Below are 20,532 nucleotides of genomic sequence, written 5' to 3'. Positions count from 1 at the left end.
TGTTTAACTTAAATCTATCTCTTGCATATTGTATTTTTGTGTTAACTCCTGTTTTGTGTGTCACAGAAAGCACATATATTCACAACAATGGACATTCCAACTATAGAACCACGAATTCATCGTTATCCGCATTCAATTCCCCATGCCTATGCATTTGCTTGGTCCACACATAAAGCCTACAAGGTAGGGCACGACTTCCATTTCTTATAATTTTTGGAGAGACCACAATGCCAACTTTCCACCATACTTTTGTATGGCACTTCTGCATGACATGCACATTTATTTAGCATTTTCCCTTTGACCCTAACTGCAAGACGAAATGTTTTAAATATTCACATTGCTTTTTTTGTAGCTTGGCACAAACATTGTCCTTTGGGTTACACAATTGGGCGACACCCATACACGATTATCAGGTCAATAGTGTAGTTTAATTCTCTCTCCTGCAGTGCTAGATGCTTGATGTCAATGTGCATATGTTATGCTCTGTAGATGTTCTATAGCTAGCCTTTGCCCTTTTGTTTTGGGGGTATAGGCAAACAATTTTGTAAGCCGTGAGAGAGGAATTGCCTTCGTTAGCCGTTGCACACGCCACGGTCATCAGCAGGCTCATCCTCCATTCCAGGCTAAAACATTGCAGCATGATTAAGCTGGGGAATGCTACGCCCTGAGCCTTGCGTGGACCTCCATGGAGCTTTCTCAATGCTACCAGCCACACAGCAACATTGCCCATTCCAGGTAAGCCTCTTATTTTTGTGACCTCTCCCTATCGCTTTCCTATTGATGCATATCTCGTGAACACAGCAGGGCATCATACCTTCCGTGCTACTGGACTCGCCTTTCTCGCCCTCGCCCATGCTCTTCGAATCACCTCAAGAGTTGTCGGCTTCCACATACGCAACCCAATGGCAGCTTCACCTCTTTGACTTCTCAAGCTTCCATCAGGCCAAGGTAATTCATGTAGATGAAGGAAAATTTTATTCATGCTAGTCTTGTTTGTGTTTATTTTGAAGTTGAAAAGATTGCATCAATACCTTTGGAAGGCTGAACCAACCTACGAGACCAAATTATTAGACCCTATTGGGGACTCCCACTGCTCAAAAAGGAATATTTTGCCAATAGTGATTTTGACATTCGAGTAGAAAATTCTAGCGTCATTTGTGTATTTCAAAGGTTTCAAGTTTTGATCTCTGATTCTTTCAGGTTTATCAGCTGTGAAGTTTTGTGGGCATATTTTGAAATGTGTACATGGAGTCACACTATACCTAGATTTTGATTTGAGCAAAAGGAGGAAGTGAAATAAAGTCAAGGTTTAGGCTAGGTGGTCTCATGTATCGAGGATTGGCATCCCACAACTCTATCCACAGGTTGATGAACACGTCCACATGGCATACAAAGCGAGTGTGCTTGATGCTTCGTTGAGTTGTTGCCCCTCCATCCTGTAGGTAGCCACTTCACTTTCTTCCACGAGCCATAATTCTTACAATCTTTCTCTATTTGCAATCGCAGACATCATCTATGGGTTGTCGATCATCATCTTGAATGCGCCTTTGCAGAGCTTCCAAAGTTCCCCAATGAGAGCTTGGCGTAAGTTCCCCAATGAGAGCTTGGCGTAGACTCGTACTTGAGATACATAGAGACACGGTGTAAGTGAATGGTTCTTAGGCACAATCAAGTGAGAAGTATAGGGAAAAGAGAGTGTGAATTGATCAAACCAGCTATCACTTAACTTACGTGTTTCAAAATTAGGTGCTTCTTGGATTTCTCGAGACAAAGGATCAAAAGATGTACTTAACTGAGTTGCCTTGAGGACATCTATGGCCTGTTCTTGAGGTGGTTCATGGGGATATGTGTCATCACATCGAGCATCATGTTAGTGTCACCTGTGCAACTTGCTTTGGACGTGCATGTCATGTAAAGCAATATGCCCAACCATGGTGCCAATAACAATGGGTCAAATCCATTGCAATCAGGTTTCGACACGAAAAAAAGATGTACAAAGTTGCCTGTGGTTTTAAGAATCGCAAATATAGTCTTAGCCTCGCTTTTTGCATTCCTTGCAACATTATGCTCACTATTGAGCTTAGTAACACGACAATTCGTTGACCAATCACATGAGCAAAACGCTAGTATTACCATCATTGCTACCATGAAGTGTTTGTAGTGGGTATGTTGATATAGAAACTAGCCATCGTAGCTGTGTATATTATAAAAGACTTATAGCACAAAACAACTTGCACAACCACAACTTGAGAACTTGAAGGAAAACATCTCAACACACGAGCAATAGAAGATTAAGGTGGAGTTTCCTTCTAGAGAATATTGCCCCTAAAATCTGTATTCCTGTAGAAAATTCTGTTGCCATACATGTTGATTTAAGGATTGCTAATATAGTATTAGACTTGCCCTTTGCATGTTGTAAGTGTTAAAGTTAGTAGCATCTCAAGCGAATAGCCCAGTGTGATCCCAATATTTATTTTGACTTTAGATATTTATTTTAGTTATTTGTCAAAGTCTGGATAGGGCAATTTACTGAGGTGGGTATATAAACAACCCACTGCCCCCGTCGTATCACAATGAGTTATTCATTGCTTGGTTGGTTCAGAAGTCTCTCTCTCTCTCTCTCTCTCTCTCTCTCTCTCTCTCTCTCTCTCTCTCTCTCTCAGGTGCATCGGAGGTGTTTTAGGGTTTAGCTCGTATCTAGTACTTCATGTCAAGTTTGGATCTTTGCTCTACATAGGTTTGTAGTAGTATTCATTTTTCGATTTCGTATTTAGCTTACCTGAGGACTTAAGAATGTGTTCTTTTAGAAGTTGTTGTGTGAAGTTTGATTTCTAGGATTAAGTTTTTAAGATGTCTTATCCTTTTTTGCTTAAAGTTGAGTACTTGTTTTAAGCCAAGTAAGTTGTGTCAACTTATTTTACGCATGCCTTTTCTAAAAACATTTTAAGTTAATAATGTTCTGTTTCGTAGCAAACAAAGTGATTTAGTTTGTATGTTTGTTTGTTTTTGTCTTTGTTTTTTCTTTTCTTTTCTTGTGTCCCTTGCTATTATAGTTTTATGAGTGCTTTATTCACTCTTATTATTCGTGAGTTCAGACTATTCTGAACTTATGAAGGTATATACAAGGTTACTTTACTTCACTTGAAAAAGGGAACTGAGCTGAAGATAATGAGAGAGAGAGAGAGAGAGAGAGAGAGAGAGAGAGAGAGAGAGAGAGAGAGAGAGAGAGAGAGAGAGAGAGAGAGAGCATGTCGGGTCCCAACCGCCCTCAGGCCCCCCCCTTGCTCTGTTGCCAGAGCAAGTACTTGATTCATTTCTTGCACAAATGCTGATACAATGTTGCTAAATTATGAGATGCTGAGATGCTAATGAGTGCTTGATGCTACTGATGTGGGGTACTGAAGGATACTGCGTAGATACTTGATACTGCGAGGCTAAGGACTATGTGCTGCGATGTATGTGCATATCTAACCCTATGTGCACATGGACAAGCTATCTCGGTTCTAGGGTTTAGGTCAGCATAGGAAGTGTTCTGGCACCTTTGTGAGCCTCTGCACTGGTCTTGCATGTCCAGGCACTTAAGAGTAGTTGCATATCCTCTAGTTGCACACAGCATGATCATTAGCATGACATTCAGTACCCATCATGAGCATTTTACAGTGCATAGAACCCATTTTCCCAATTTACTCATTTTTCACTTATTTATTAACAAGTGACTTTGTTGGAAAAGTGAGTAGGGCAAATTTGCTAAGTCACTATAAGAGAAACTTAGCGCTAGCACTTTCTGGCAGAAGAAGCAGAAGAAGTTCCAGCAACTTGCAGTGCACCTTCTCAGCAAGACCGGTAGGAGGCCTAGCGTTTCCAGCCAACAGAGCAGATAACGTTTTTAGCTATAGATCAAGCCTAGCGATTTTGCTACGGATCAGCCTGGCGTTTTCAGTTTGCAGATTCAGCCTAGCGTTTGCAGATTTCGGCGTCAGATCAGCGTTTTCAGTTATCAGCACTTAGACACAGCAGATTCAGCCCTTAGCCTCACAGATCTCACCTACCCGCAACAGATCCTTGCCGTACCGTCGAGTCAGCCAACATTTTCAGATTCAGCCCGCTATCCGCAGATTTCACCATATGCGTTTTCAGCGCATCGTCGTTGTGTTGTCGCCATCGCACTCCTGGCCGACACAGTATCAATATTCAGCAGATTGTCAGCGTTTTGCAGATTTCAGCAATTCAGCCCTAGCGTTCCCAGATTTCAGCCCGTCCTTGTCGTCGTCATCATTGTTGTCGACATCGTCGGCAAGTCCATTGCATCTAGACCGTTGTACGAGATTTGTGCAATCAATAGCATAGACCTCTCTCGCCATAGAGAGGGGGGCCCTTGAAGGAGGGTTTGAGAACGGTCTGGTGTCGTATCTCTCTCTCTCTCTCTCTTTCTGTCACAAGACGGGCACCACGTGCGAATAGAAAAGAACTGACTGAACAGACTTTTAGCACTTCAATAACAACTGAATTGAAAGAGAGACGACACCGACACGGAGTGGCGGAATTCCACCCCAGAGAGTATTGGCCCCAAACCTTGGCGCCCCTTTTGGTATTTCTTTATATTGCATCAACACAGTACAAGCCGGTACTCCAGACTTTGCACCTTCTCCAGGAAGCATGCCAGAGAATGAGCCCTAACCTCATATTTAAAGGCCCTTGGCCTGAAAAGTAGTTACAGTGAAAAGCCTTCAAAACTTAAAAGCTTCTTGTTCAAAAAGCAATGCCAAAAGCTACCAGCATAAATCACGGAAATCTGTACAACCTGCCACGTCATTAGCCAACGCAAAACGCGGAAATCCGTACAGCATGCCACATCATCAGTCAACGTGATTTTTGGAAATCTGCCACGTCATCAGTTTTTTTTGTGTATGTCCTGCTTTATTTTTATCCCTTATGTCACTTGGGGCCCCACTGAACGGGGTCCCGATAAGTTGGTAGGACTTTTTCTTCCGTAACTTGTTCTTCTTAGGGTTTAGGCCCCTCGGCCGACATCTGCAAGTTGGCCCCCTTCTTCGGGGCTTTGACACATCAGCAGTTTGTTACTCTCTCTCTCTCTCTCTCTCTCTCTCTCTCTCTCTCTCAATCTCAACACCTTCATTCACAGTATTCACTTTGTTTGTGATCATTGCACTCTCTCACTAAAGGAACGGATGGGCTCTCCCTTGAGCACAGTTCGGAGCACTCATCTTGAGCAAGATTAATATTCACTTCCGCTGCACCTTATATTCGAGTACTTGGTTCTGCAGGTACTTTGGGTATTGAAGGTGCTTCATATTGATGGTGCTAATGGGTGCTGTTGGAGATGCTTGGTGTTCCGTCGACGACGACGACGACAACGAGGGTACTTCGACGACGATACTTGGTAGAGATGCTTGTACGGCGAGGCTATGGCTGAATGCTAAAAACGCTAAGGAATGCCGAGGCTGAAATCTGCAACTGCGTCGAGGTCATGGGCTGAATGCTGAAAATGCTGAGAGGTTGGCTGAGGGTCCTGGTGCTGCGGGTTCTTCTGCTTCCCCTTCCTTTGCTCTTCAAGTGTTTGGCATCTCAAGCAAACTGCCCAATGTGGTCCCATTATTTATTTTGGCTTTTAGGTTTTTATTTTACTTATTTGTCAGGAGACTCTCTCTCTCTCTCTCTCTCTCCCTCTCGGTCTCTACGCTTTCGCATCGTTGACTTTGACATGGTATCAGAGCCGTGTCGTTGAACCTTGGTGAAGGCCGAGTTGCACAGTCACGTGCACATCTAACCCTATGTGCATGTGGACAAGCTACTTCATGACTAGGGTTGAGTTAGCTTAGGAAGTGTTCTAGCACCTTTGTGAGTCTGTTCGCAGGCCGTGCATGTCCAGACACTTAGAGTAGTTGCATTTCCTCTGGTTGCACACAACATGATCATCAAATTACAGTCAGTACCCATCAACAGCATTTTACAGTGCATAGAACCCATTTTTCCTATTTTAGCCATTTTTCACTTATTATTATTAAGTGACTTTGTTCAGAAACTAGGTAGGGCAATTTTGACAAGCTAACATATATGGAAACTTAGCGCTAGCACTTTCTAGCAGAAGAGGCAGCAGATAGCATTTGGCAGTGCACCTTCTCAGCAAGACCGGCAAGGAAACCTAGTGTTTTCAGCCACAAGAACCAGCCAGCGTTTTTCCTTGCAGATCAGCCTGGTGTTTTCATGTCACGTGACACATCCAACCCTATGTGTTCGTGGACAAGCTACAACACAACAAGGGTTCAGTCAGTCCAGTCAGTCTAGATTTAGAAGTGTTCTAGCACTTTTGTGAGTCTGTTCGCAGACCGTGCATGACCAGTCACTTAGAGTAGACGCATATCCTCTGGTTGCACACAGCATGATCATAAGCATTCCCATCAGAATCCATCAGAATCCTTCAGGGAAAAATCTAGTGCATTTAGCCTATTTTCCCTATTTTTGACATTTTTCACTTATTATTTTTAAGTGACTTTTGTTGGAAAGTAGGTAGGGCAAATTGGGTAAGTTTGTATATAAGCAAACCTAAGCTAGCACTAATTGGCAGAAGAGGCAACAGGAGCACCATTGCTCAATAGGCAACTTCTCAGCAAGAACCCTTGGTGGCGTTTTTCCCTCCAAGCAAGCATCGCCAAGATCCCCCATCTTCTAGCGTTTTCATCAGCAAGAGTCTCATCGCCAAGACCTCCAGTACCTAGCGTTTTTCATCAAGCATCCCTCACCAGGACAACCTCAGCCTAGTGTTTTTCCAGATTCCAGAAGCCCAGATCACCCCCATTTGCATGGCGTTTTCAGCAAATATCAGCAGATTTCAGCCTTTGAACCCCTAAAGACCAGCAAATTTCAGCCCGCAAAGACGAGCCCACATCAACGTTTTTGGTGCCAGACAATTTCAGCCATTAGCGTTTTTGGGACAACAACAAATAAGCCTCAGGTTTCAGCCAGTAGCGTTTTTGGACAGCAGTACAAAAGCATCAGTTTTCAGCCCTTAGATCGGTCGGTCTCGCCGTCCCCGTCGTCGTCATCGATCTAGCCTAGACTTGCATTAGTCACATGCATCCACTTTGTACCAGTTTGTGCAATCAATAGTAGACCACTCTCGCCAACGAGAGTGGGGCCTTCGGAGGAGGGTTTTACATCTCTGATGTCGTATTCTCTTCTTCTCTCTCTCTCAATCTCATACACTTGCACGCACAGTGTCCATTCACTTTGTTAGTGATCATTGCACTCTCTCATTAAGAACGGAAGGCTCTCCCTTCCATAAGAACAAAAAGGAACCTTGAGCACAATACAGAGCACTCATCTTGAGAAAAGTACAACATTCTTTCCGCTGCACCTTACATTTCAATAACAACAGATCAGCCTAGCGTTTTTGCATTTGCAGATTTCCCTCAGCGTTTGCAGATTCCTGGCGACAGTTCAGCCCATAGCATCAACGTTTTTGAGTTTTCAGCAGTTAGATTCCGTACCTCAGTCCCCAAACCTTGCAGTTCTCACCTTCTCGCAACAGATCCTCGCCACATGGTCAGATCAGCCAGCGTTTGCAGATTCAGCCCGCTATTCGCAGATTTCAACATTTGCGTTTTCAGCGCATCGTCGTCATCGCCGTCGTCACCGACATAGAGTCAGAATTCAGCAGATACAAGATTTGCAGATTTCAGCCCTTAGTGTTTTCAGTTTTCAGCCCGTCTCCTCGTCGTTATCATCGTTGGCAAGTCCATTGCATTTAGACCGTTGTACAAGATTTGTGCAATCAATAGCATAGACCTCTCTCGCAACAGAGAGTGGGGCCCTTGGAGAAGGGTTTGACAACATTCTGGTGTCGTATTCTTCTCTCTCTATCTCTCAGTCTTAGCACCTTCATTCACAGCATTTATCCACTTTGTTTGTGATCATTTGCACTCTCTTATTAAGGAATGGAAGGCTCTCCCTTCCGCAAGTAAAAGGAACCCTTGAGCAGCACAGTTCGGAGCACTCATCTTGAGCAAAGTTCAACATTCACTTCCGCTGCACCTCACATTGATATCAGAGCTTTGGCAGTGTTCTGTATCACTCAAGGAAAGAACCACAAGAATTTTTTTTGCTTGTTGTGGTCGCACGTAACCTAAGTCCACTTGGGCGTGTCGATTCCTAATCATGTTTTTGAAGAGTGACAGGAAACCCAAGAAAGAAGGGCTTGTCCAGCCTCCCCTTGTTTCTCTTTTCACTCATTGAGAGCGGACCGTGCACCTAGCAGCCGGCCAATCGACGTGAGGTGGGAAAAAGCAACCTTGGTGTGAGCGCAAGGCCGCCAAGTGGTGCGCCCGCAGGAAAGAGAAGAGCTCAGGTAAGAGAAGATCCTTCTCTAACATAGATTGCAAGCTAAAGAAGAATCTCAAGAACCTCAATAACTCAAGACCCTCAAGAACCTCAAGAACCCAAGAACCCATGACTCACAAGAACCCAAGTTCCTCGTGAACTTAAGAACCCAAGGCTTCAATGTATGTAGTGGATACCTCGCATGGAGGTGATGAGCATGGAAGTGGCGAAGAAGAATTTTCCTCACTAGGAGGTTTTTCTGGCCCTCCCCCCTCCGCATCTACGCCAAGGATTGCACCAAATCTATGGAGGCATTGGTCAAGACGATGATGGACATGATGTTACAACAAGAAGCGCAACGCGCTACCTTGGAGCGTGAGCGCGAAGAAAGAAAGGCAACCTTGGATCGTGAGCGCCGAAGAAAGAAAAGCAGAATTGGATCGTGAGCGCAAAGAAAGAAAGGCCGACTTGGAGCGTGACCGCGAGCAAGCACGCTTGGCGGCCGAAGAGAAAAGGGTAGCCTTGGAGCGTGAGCGTGAGCAAGCGTGCTTGGCGGCCGAAGAAAGAAAGGCAGCTATTGAGCTTGAGCGTGAGCAAACACGCGAAGCCCAATGGGTAGCGGCCGAAGACAGACGAGCGGCCTTGGAGTTAGAGCGTGAGGCGCAAAGAGACCAACGCATGCAAGAGTTGGTCCTACAGGTACTCACCTCGAAATCCGAGCCGGTCAAAGATGTTGGTAGTTCATCAAGTAGCAGAGTGTCACATGGCACATCCAATCCTATGTGTCCGTGGACAAGCTACATCATGACCAGGGTTCAGTTCAGTCAAGTCAGTCTAGAATAGGAAGTGATCTGGCACGTTTGTGAGTCTGTTCGCAGACTGTGCATGTCCAAACACTTAGAATAGATGCATATCCTCTAGTTGCACACTGCACGATCATCAGCATTACCATCAGAATCCATCAGGAGCATTTTCCAGTGCATTAAATCTATTTTCCCTATTTTTGACATTTTTCACTTATTATTTTTAAGTGATTTTTGTTGGGAATTGGGTAGGGCAATTTACATTAGATAATATATAAGGAAACTAGAGCTAGCACTTTCTGGCAGAAGAGGCAACAGGAGCACCTTGCTCAACTGGCAACTTCTCAGCAAGAAACCCCCCCCCCCCCCCCCCCCCCCCCCCAGCAAGGCCTGGCGTTTTTGCAACACAGCATCAACATTGGTGTTTTTTGCACCATAGACCAGCCTTGGCGTTTTTGCACAGCAGATCAGCTCGACGACAACAAGACATGCAGCTCGGGCACCCAACTACGCAAATTGGATGATGAGCGCAAGGAGGCTTCTATTTTCGGGTTGAACGACTATATCAGGTTTGATGTCGAAGTCCTCGACCCAGTAGATCTCAACAAGGCGGTAGCGATTGCTCTCGCACAAGAGATGAAGCACAATAAGGGATAGCCTAAGGAAAACAAGACTTTTCCAAGTACCACTCAGACTTCTCAGAACCCTCAGAACGGTAAGAATGGTAACTCTTCTAACCAATCTTCATCTAGTCTCTCAAAAAAGAACTCACAAAATGAATCTAAGGGTAAAGCTAACACAATTGCTAAACCTAAGCTCACCCCAGATGAAAAAGCCGCACAAGGGATTTTAGGAGGATACATCACGTCAGTAGAACAAAGCATTTATTCTAAGGAAGGTCGATGTTGTCATTGTCACATCAAGGGTCATATAAAGAAAATGTGTCCTAAGATTGAATCTAGCGAATCTAAAGAACCCACAGAACCCATGTAAGGTGTAGCGGAATGAATGTTGAACTTTGCTCAAGATGAGTGCTCCGAACTGTGCAATGGACACAAACAAAGTGAATGAACACTGTGCGTGAAGGTGCATGAGACTGAGAGATAGAGAGAGAGAAGAGAATACGACACCAGGGAGTTGTAAACCTGTCACGTGACGCATCCAACCCTATGTGTCCGTGGACAAGCTACTTCATAACAAGGGTTCCGTCAGTCCAGTCAGTCTAGATTAGAAGTGATGTGTCACTTTTTGTGAGTCAACTCGCAGACCGTGCATGCCCAGACACTTAGTGTAGATGCATATCCTCTGGTTGCACACAACATGATCATAAGCATTCCCATCAGAATCCTTCAGGGGAACTGAATTCCCTATATTCCCTATTTTTGACAATTTTCACTTATTATTTATAGTGACTTTTGTTGGGAACTGAGTAGGGAAAATTGGGTAAGATAATATATAAGCAAACCAAGGCTAGCACTGTTTGGCAGAAGAGCAAGGAGAACACAGGCCATAGGCAGCAGGTTCCCCCTCTCTCTCAGCAAGACTTCCACCCCTTGGGGCGAGTCCTTCACAGCAGGCGATCTCCCATATCTAGCGTTTCCATCAGCAAGCATCATCGCCATGATCCTCCATCTCTAGCGTTTCCATCAGCAAGTATCACCGCCATAAGACTCCCACACTTTGCGCTTTTCAAGCAAATCTTCATCGCCACAGAGGGCAGCACAATCATCGCCCCCTTTCCTAGGGTTTTTAGCGGTGCCATAACCTCAGAATATCAGCAGTCAAGATCAGCCCCAAACCAGCGAATTGGACAGCAGAGCAAACATGCAGATTTCCAGCCATCAAGTTGGTCTCGTCATCCCCGTCGTCGACATCGACATAGCCTAGACTTGCATCAGTCACATGCATCCACTTTGTACGAGTTTGTGCAATTAATAGTAGACCACTCTCCCCAACGAGAGTGGGGCCTTCGGAGGAGGGTTTTACAACGTCTCTAGTGCCGTATTCTCTTCTCTCTATATCTTTCAGTCTCATACACTTGCACGCACAATGTCCATTCACTTTGTTGTGATCATTGCAATCTCTCATTAAGAACGGAAGGCTCTCTCTTCCATAAGAACAAAAAAGGAACCTTGAGCACATTATGGAGCACTCATCTTGAGAAAGAACAACATTCATTCCGCTGCACCTTACATTAGACCCTCCTCCGAAGGCCCCACTCGATGGCGAGAGTGATCTACTATTGATTGCACAATCTGATACAATGATGTTGATGTAAGTCTAATGGCTATGTCGATGTCGACGGTGTGGACGACGAGGACGAGACTACGGCTGAAAACTGGGTGCTTCGATGCTGACTATGGCTGGATTCTGCTACCTTCAAACTCTGTTGTACTGCTGAATTTGCCTTGCTGAAAACGCAGCTTTGGCCATGCAAAAACACTGATGCAAGCTGGCAAAACGCTGAAGTTGTCACGTGACACATCCCAACCCTATGTGTCCGTGGACAAGCTACACCATAGCAGGGTTCCCGTCAGTCAAGTCAAGTTTAGATTAGCAGTGATTTGGCACTTTTGTGAGTCTATTCGTAGACCGTGCATGCCCAGCAAAACACTGAAGTTGTCACGTGACACATCCCAACCCTATGTGTCCGTGGACAAGCTACACCATAGCAGGGTTCCCATCAGTCAAGTCAAGTTTATATTAGCCGTGATTTGGCACTTTTGTGAGTCTATTCGTAGACCGTGCATGCCCAGTCACTTAGCATAGATGCATATCCTCCGGTTGCACACAGCATGATCATCGAAATTCCCATCAGAATCCATTAGCATCAGTTAGGGGAATTTTCCAGTGCATTTAGCCTATTTTTCCTATTTATTGGTTATTTTCACTTATTATTTTTAAGTGACTTTCCAACAAAAGTAGGTAGGGCAATTTTACTAAGTTAATATATAAGCAAACCCAAGTTAGCACTTTCGGGCAGAAGAGGCAGCAGGAGCTTCCCGCTCAACAGGCAACTTCTCAGCAGTACCCCCCCCCCTCAGCACCCCCAGCAGATTACCATCGCCATCCTCTTCCAGACTTTGGCGTTTTCCCCCACAGCATTCAGCCATCGCCAGCAAGTGACCATCCCTGGCGTTTTTCCCGCGACCCACACACCTCAGCCCTTAGCGTTTTTACTAACGCCAGCCCCAACCTTTTCCAGCGTTTTCAACCAACCACTAACGCTAGGAGAATCCTGCCATTTCAGCGTTTTTTCAGCATGGAAAGCACTGCCACAGCCAGCGTTTGTTCAGCCTTCAGCAAGAGCAGCAAAACGCAGCAAGAAAGAGACTTAGCATCAGCATTTTGGTCTTCAGCATGACCCTCGACACACCCATCATTTTCAGCCATAAGGACAGCAGTAAAACAATCAATTTCAGCCCCGAAACAGTCCACGAAATTCAGCCAATAGAAGATCACAGATTTCAGCCCAAGTCGTCGTCATCATCACCGTCGTCGTCATCGGCGTAGTCCAAGTTGCATCAGTCCATTGCATACACATTGTACCACTTGTGCAATCATTAAGTAGACCACTCTTGCCGACGAGAGTGGGGCCTTCGGAGGAGGGTTTTACAACCTCTCGGGTGTCGTATCTCTTCTCTCTCCTTCTCTTAGTCTCATTCACTTGCACGCACAATATCCACTCACTTTGTTCGTGATCATGGCACTCTCCATAAAGACGGAAGGCTCTCTCCTTCCCTAAGAACTAAAAGGAACCTTGAGCAAATATAGATCACTAATCTTGAGAAAATACAACATTCATTCCGCTGCACCTTACATTGGTATCAGAGCTTTGGAAGTGTTCTGCATTACTCAAGGAAAGAACCACAAGAAATTTTTTTGCTTGTTGCGATCACACGAACCCAAGTTTACTTTGGCCTGGCGATTCCTAATCGTGTTTTGTTGAAGAGTGACAGGAATCCCAAGAAAGAAGGGCTTGTCCAGCCTCCCCTTGTGTCTCTTTTCACTCATTGAGAGCGGACCGTGCACTTAGTGGCCGGCCAATCGACGTGAGGTGGGAAAAAACAACCTTGGTGTGAGGGCAAGGCCGCCAAGGGGTGCGCCCGCAGAAAAGGATAGAACTCGGGTGAAGAGAAGATCCTTCTCCAACGCGATTTGCAAGGGAAAGAAACCCTCAAGATCCTCAAGAACCCAAGCACTCAAGAACCTCAAGAACCTCAAGAACCAAGTTCCTTGTGAACTTAAGAACCAAAGATCCTAGTGCATGGTCGTCACCCGAAGCGGCATGGATACTTCGCATTCAGGTGATGAGCATGAGAGAGGCGACAAAGGATTCTCCCCACCAGGAGATTTTTCCAACCCTCCCCCTTCGCCATCTACGCCACGAGTTGTCCTCACTCCTATGGAGATGATGGTCAAGTCGATGTTGGACATGATGTCACAACAACAAGTGACGAATCGAGTTGCATTGGCACAACTCGCAAGCAAAGCAGAAGAACAAGCAGCAAAGGACCGTCCACAAGAAGCCAAGGACCGCGAGCGCGATGAAAGAAACGCCACACTTGCTGCGAAACAAGAAGAATATCGACTTGCTCAGGAATTGAGCGCCTTGCTCAGGAACGTGAGCGCATTGCTCTTGCCGCAAAACAAGAAGAAAATCGACTTGCTCTCGAACGCGAGCGCGATGAACGAAATGCACGAAAAGCAGAAAAGGACGCCGAGCGTGAAGCTCAAAGGGAGCTTCGCAATCAAGAATTTATTGCCAAAGTCCTAGCCTCGAAGACCGAACCACCCAAAGATCGTGGGAGTTCGTCAAGTGGCGCAAGCCACGATGTGGATTCCAACCATCCAGTTACAGAAAAGTTGATTTTCAGTAAGTATGATGGTAAGATGGATGCTACTGTTATTCATTCTTGGTTGCATCAATTTAATGCTTATTTTGCGACAACTAAGAAGACAATAGCAAAGTTTTGACGGCAGCTATGTACCTTGCCGGTGATGCCATTAATTTGTACCACGCATGGCAAGAGGCACAGCTAGCCGCGCACCTAGAGGCAGCCGACAATTTCACGCCTCTCTTTTAGTTGGGCTGATTTCCAAGACCAGCTCAAGGTGCGGTTTATGCCACCTCAGTACCTGGCATGATTGAAGGACGATTGGCGCGCTCTCAAGCAAAATGGTATGCCGGTTTTGTCTTTCTCTAATCGTATTTTGCAGCTAGGCACTCAATTACGCATGTCGGATGAAGAGCGCAAAGAGGCTTTTCTCTTTGGAGTGGACGAGTATATCAAGTACGATGTCGAGGTATTCGAGCCAATCGATCGGAACAAGGCGGTAGCTATTGCTCTCGCACAGGAGATGAAGCACAACAAGGGAAAGCCTAAGGAGAACAAGACTTCCACAAGTACCTCGCAGACTTCTTAGAACCCTCAGAACGGTAAGAATGGTAAGAATGATAACTCTTCTAACCAATCTACCAACAATATCTCATCAAAGAATTCTTCCAATGAATCTAAGGGTAAGGCTAACACAACTGCTAAACCTAAGCTTACTCCAGATGAAAAGGTAGCACAAGGAATTATAGGAGGTTACATCACTTCGGAAGAACAAAGCACGTATTCTAAGGAAGGTCGTTGTTTTCATTGTCACATTAAGGGTCACATAAAAAGAACATGTCCTAAGCTTGAATCGAATGAATCTAAAGAACCCACAACACCCACTACATCTGTCAATGCAATGAATGATAACACGATTGTGCCCAAGGTTTCTCAGGACCCTCCCATTGATGATTCTCTCATTAAATGTTATGGTCGTACGTCGGGGCACCGTTTTGTCATATTGTTTGACCCAGGTAGTATGCATGATGTGATCAGTTCCTCTTGTTGAGAGAGCCCGCCTAGAAGTTAGTCTGAGATCTCCTATCGAGGTCTCTGGCTTTCGTCCCGGTATGGACGCTCTCATCACGGAGTAGTGCCTTGATGTGTTGTTTGCAATTCAACAGACTGCCTTCACTAGAAGATTTGTTGTTTCTCCTCCCTCAAGATGTGATATGATTTTAGGCATTAAGTGGTTTCGTGAAACTGATGCTGTCATAAAATTTGCGGCTAACACTATAACTCTCAATGCCGACAATGATTCTCCTAATGTCTTTGATGGAGTGGATACTTCTCCTTCTCCATCTCTCATTGTTAATATGCAGGACAAGGTTGAAAAGATTCGAGATATGGAGATTCTCTCAGTCTCTTTTTCTCCACAGCATGACACACAGGACTTGCATGAGTATGAGAAGCATGATGATTTGAATGATAATGATTTGGATGACAAAGACAAGGATGATGAATTGCATAAAGATGATGTGATTGTTCACAAGGATGATGTGTTAGTTGATGCTTTTTCTAGCGAAGCTAACCTCGTTGTAGAATCGATCAAACACCAAGAATCGATCTTGGCTTTCGAGTCGAGGTCCAAAGAACCCCCACAGGACGATTCGATCATTCAGGACGAACCGATCTTGGCTCTCGAGCCTTGGTCCAAAGAACCATCACAGGAAGTATTACGTGTTCGCATGATTGATACGCACGCATTGTTCGAATGTTTCATTCGTGATCGTTTCCTGTATTTTAGTCAGCATCGTTATGTGATCCCTTTTCCTAGGCATGACATATTGCATGTTGAGCACGTTTCTCTCATGGATGAGCATGAATGTATGTGGATTGTTCATGAAAAGTTGAGAAGTTTGTACGTCAGGAAGTCACATTCCATGTCTCTTCCTTGGCATGACACAATTTTCGAAAGATCACATGATAGTGTGAGCACCAAGCATGGGCATTTCCATTGTGATTTGCCACAGTTGATTGATTTCGATCAAACAGAAAAGATTCGAGCGCATTGTTTGCATGTGTTTGATGAACGGGTTGTCACTCCGTCTCTATGTTCATCTACATTGCATACACAGTCTTTAGAGAATACATTTTTTTTCCTTCGCTTTACATGGAATGGGTATGTTCATGGTTTTGTGTTGGAGATGGTTTCAGGAATTTTCAGCCATGGAGATTCTTGAAGACGAAAGAAGCAGGACTCTAGACGAAGTTGAAACATCAAAGGAGCCACAGAAGACTTTGAGTCGCTTTCGGCGCGGCCCAAAGAAGAAAGCGTTGCAGACCTTTATGAAGTTCAAGTACCGCACGACCCACACATCAGAGTGGGCCGGCGAAGAGTCCCTTCCAGGATTCCGGATGCTTTTGGCGATCTCCCTCGATGCCATACAGTTCGGTACCAATACCTCACTTTGAAAAGGAGGGGATGTCACGTGACACATCCCAACCCTATGTGTCCGTGGACAAGCTACACCATAGCAGGGTTCCCATCAGTCAAGTCAAGTTTAGATTAGCAGTGATCTGGCACTTTTGTGAGTCTATTCGTAGACCGTGCATGCCCAGTCACTTAGCATAGATGCATATCCTCCGGTTGCACACAACATGATCATCGGAATTCCCATTAGAATCCATTAGCATCAGTTAGGGGAATTTTCCAGTGCATTTAGCCTATTTTTCCTATTTATTGGTTATTTTCACTTATTATTTTTAAGTGACTTTCCAACAAAAGTATGCACGGCAATTTTGCTAAGTTAATATATAAGCAAACCCGACTTAGCACTTTCGGGTAGAAGAGGCAGCAGGAGCTTCCCGCTCAACAGGCAACTTCTCAGCAGTACCTCCCCCACTCAGCACCCCCAGCAGATTACCATCGCCATCCTCTTCCAGACTTTGGCGTTTTCCCCCACAGTATTCAGCCATCGCCAGCAAGTGACCATCCCTGGCGTTTTTCCCGCGACCACACACCTCAGCCCTTAGCGTTTTTACTAACGCCAGTCCCAACCTTTTCCGCATTTTCAGCCAACCACTAACACTAGGAGAATCCTGCCATTTCAGCGTTTTTTCAGCATGGAAAGCACTGCCACAGCCAGCGTTTGTTCAGCCTTCAGCAAGAGCAGCAAAACGCAGCAAGAAAGAGACTTAGCATCAGCGTTTTGGTCTTCAGTAGGACCCTCGACACACCCATCATTTTCAGCCATAAGGACAGCAGTAAAACAATCAATTTCAGCCCCGAAACAGTCCACGAAATTCAGCCAATAGAAGATCACAGATTTCAGCCTAAGTCGTCGTCATCATCACCGTCGTCGTCATCGGCATAGTCCAAGTTGTATCAGTCCATTGCATACGCATTGTACCACTTGCGCAATCATTAAGTAGACCACTCTTGCCGACGAGAGTGGGGCCTTCGGAGGAGGGTTTTACAACCTCTCGGGTGTCGTATCTCTTCTCTCTCCTTCTCTCAGTTTCATTCACTTGCACGCACAATATCCACTCACTTTGTTCGTGATCATAGCACTCTCCATAAAGATGGAAGGTTCTCTTCTTCCCTAAGAACTAAAAGGAACCTTGAGCAAATATAGATCACTAATCTTGAGAAAATACAACATTCATTCCGCTGCACCTCACAGAAGTGGCTTTGACGGTGGCTGCAATTCTTTCTTGGTGTCTGTGCTCCATTTTTGCTTTTCTTTCTGCTCTTCTTTTTGCGTTTCTTGCTTCGCGTTCTAAATTCCTTTTCATAAACATCTGGTCCAACTCCTTTATAGAAGTTAGTGCAATCTTTGTCGTAGATGGGGAAGGGTTAGAAAAACCTCCTGGTGGGGAAAATTCTTCTTCGCCTCTCTCATGCTCATCACCTCCAAGCGAAGTATCCATTCCGCTTTGAGTGATGACCATTTCGTGGGTTCTTGTGGGTTCTTGTGGTCTTGGGTTCTGAAGTTCACGAGGAACTTGGGTTCTTGCGGGTCTTGAGGTTCTTGAGGTTTTCTTTCGCTTGCAAACCGCGTTTGAGAGGGATGTTCTCTTCACCCGAGTTCTACGCTTTTCCGTGGGCGCACCTCTTGGCGGCCTTGCGCTCACACCAAGGTTGCTTTTTCCCACCTCACGTCGATTGGCCGGCCGCTAAGTGCACGGTCCGCTCTCAATGAGTGAAAAGAGACACAAGGGGAGGCTGGACAAGCTCTTCTTTCCTGGGATTCCTGTCACTCTTCAAAAACACGATCAGGAATCGACATGCCCAAGCTAACTTAGGTTCGTGCGATCGCAACAAGCAAAAAAAATTCTTGTGATTCTTGTGGTTCTTCCCTTGAGTGATACAGAACACCGCCAAAGCTCTGATACCAATGTTAGGTGCAACGGAATGAATCTTTGCGCTTTGCTCAAGATGAGTGCTCCGAACTGTGCTCAAGGTTCCTTTTGTTCTTATGGAAGGGAGAGCCTTCCGTTCTTAATGAGAGAGTGCTATGATCACAAACAAAGTGAATGGACACTGTTGCGTGCAAGTGAATGAGACTGAGAGATAGAGAGAGAAGAGAGATACGACACCAGAGAGGTTGTAAAACCCTCCTCCGAAGGCCTCACTCTCGTCGACGAGAGTGGTCTACTTATGATTGCACAATCTGGTACAAATGGGATGCATGAGACTGATGCAAGTCTAGGCTATGTCGGCGATGACGACGACGACAGCGACCTAAGGGCTGAAATCTGCAATCTTATATCTGCTGTCCAAAAACTCTATGGGCTGAAATCTGGCCTGCTTGAAAACACTTGGGAAAACGCTGGTTCTTGGTGTCTTTAAGGCTGAAAAACTTCGTCTACTGTAGGGCTGAAAACCAATGATCTTTGGGCTGAATCTGCTACTCTTTTAGGGCTGAATTTGCAGGTCTTCTTATGGCTGAAAATCGCTGTATGCTGAAAAACAAAAACGCCAGGGGATCTGATGCACAAACGCTATCTTGCTGGTTCTTCCGGCGATAATCTCTTGATGAGAAAAACCTAGGGAGAGAGACTGCTTGGCGATGGTGCTTGATGCAAAAACACCAAGGTTGGGATCTGACTTGGAGGGATTCCACCAAGGTTCTGCTGAGAAGTTGCATGCTGAGCTTGGCTCCTGTTGCCTCTTTTGCCATTTAGTGCTAACTTTGATTTGCTTATATATTTTCTTACCCAAATTGCCCTACCTACTTTTGTTGGGAAGGCACTTAAATTAATAAGTGAAAAATGTCAAAAATAGGAAAAATAGGCTAAAATCACTGGAAAATTCCCCTGACTGTTTCTGATGAAAATGCTTATGATCATGCTGTGTGCAACCAGAGGATATGCATCTACACTAAGTGACTGGGCATGCACGGTCTACGAATAGACTCACAAAAGTGCTAGACTACTTCTAATCTAGACTGACTGGACTGAACTGAACCCCGATCATGCTGTAGCTTGTCCACGGACACATAGGGTTGGATGTGTCACGTGACACATAATCTCTTCATCATGAACAAAGATCGGCATCGGATACACGAAGATTCAGATCTTGAGTCCAAGACCTACTTTTTTTGTATAAGGATACAGAAGGAGTTGGAGAAAGGATCCTAACCCTCTTTCGCATTTGCATTCTTATGTAGCATGCATCCAATTCTGTCGACTTGGAACCATTGTAAATACCTCTGAGCACCCTTACCTTTCATCTTCACTTGCAAGGTTTTCACGACAGGACTTTTTGGGTGGCAATACTTGCTCACACGACAGAGTCATCATCAAGGCCGATATTCTGCGATAGTAGTAAGGGTGCCTAGTAACTCGTATGGTAGGTTTACATCATAGTAGTACCTACATCCAAGTGGAGAGAGATTACCAGATCTCCCCCTCTTCCTGGAAATTTGGCCGTTCTAGTGTCCTCGCTTACCTTTAGTTTAGGATGTTATTTTGATGAGATCACATCAGACATGGATGTAATTTGGTAATTGTCTCATAGACCAGATTGGCCTTTTTTTTAAAATTTTTATTTTGTTACTCAGACTTTGTATCAGATCCACCACATTGTAACTTTCTGGTCTCATAGGTCACTTTGGCCTTTTGAGATGTTAATATAACATTTCATTTCATTCTCTCTCTCTCTCTCTCTCTCTCTCTCTCACACACACACACACACACACACACACACACACACACACACACACACTGGCTTGCCTCCATGCGTCTTGTTGAGCTTTGTGCTTAGATGTTTTGAGTTATGTCAAATTGAGTTATTCCACTCTCCAACTCTTGGTACTTTCTTGGTGATTTTTTGTTTTGTGCACAGATGGGGTGGACGTGCAACCACCAGAAGAGTCAGCAGTAACAGCGTGGCTACAACTGAAGGACAAAATGTAGAGTTAGAGGATGTGATTTTTGACAAAACTGCAGGCGGATTGGTTGAAATTACTGGGTGTGTTTCAGTACTCTTCTCAACCTATTTATAATCATTTTCTTTCAAGACTACATGTGCATGGCTCCATCATTTTTTTGAATAACTGGGCACC

At 45.0% G+C, this 20,532-nt stretch overlaps 1 protein-coding gene across 1 annotated transcript in view; it reads left to right on the top strand.

The window, feature by feature from the left end:
• Window positions 1–451: 451 nt before the first annotated feature.
• Window positions 452–20,532, top strand: part of LOC147434269 (uncharacterized) — a 61,731-nt gene continuing 41,650 nt past the window's right edge. The window contains exons 1-3 of the mRNA XM_086490822.1: window positions 452–735; window positions 805–948; window positions 20,313–20,438. Of these exons, the coding sequence (XP_086346948.1) occupies window positions 686–735; window positions 805–948; window positions 20,313–20,438 (320 nt within the window). The 5' untranslated portion in view covers window positions 452–685. The remainder of the gene's footprint in view (window positions 736–804; window positions 949–20,312; window positions 20,439–20,532) is intronic.

This window comes from Adiantum capillus-veneris, chromosome 19 (assembly GCF_014529385.1).
Source record: "Adiantum capillus-veneris isolate H3 chromosome 19, ASM1452938v2, whole genome shotgun sequence".
Lineage (NCBI taxonomy): Eukaryota > Viridiplantae > Streptophyta > Polypodiopsida > Polypodiales > Pteridaceae > Adiantum > Adiantum capillus-veneris.
Note: the sequence above shows the minus strand (reverse complement) of the source record. Positions and strands in the feature narration are given on the sequence as shown.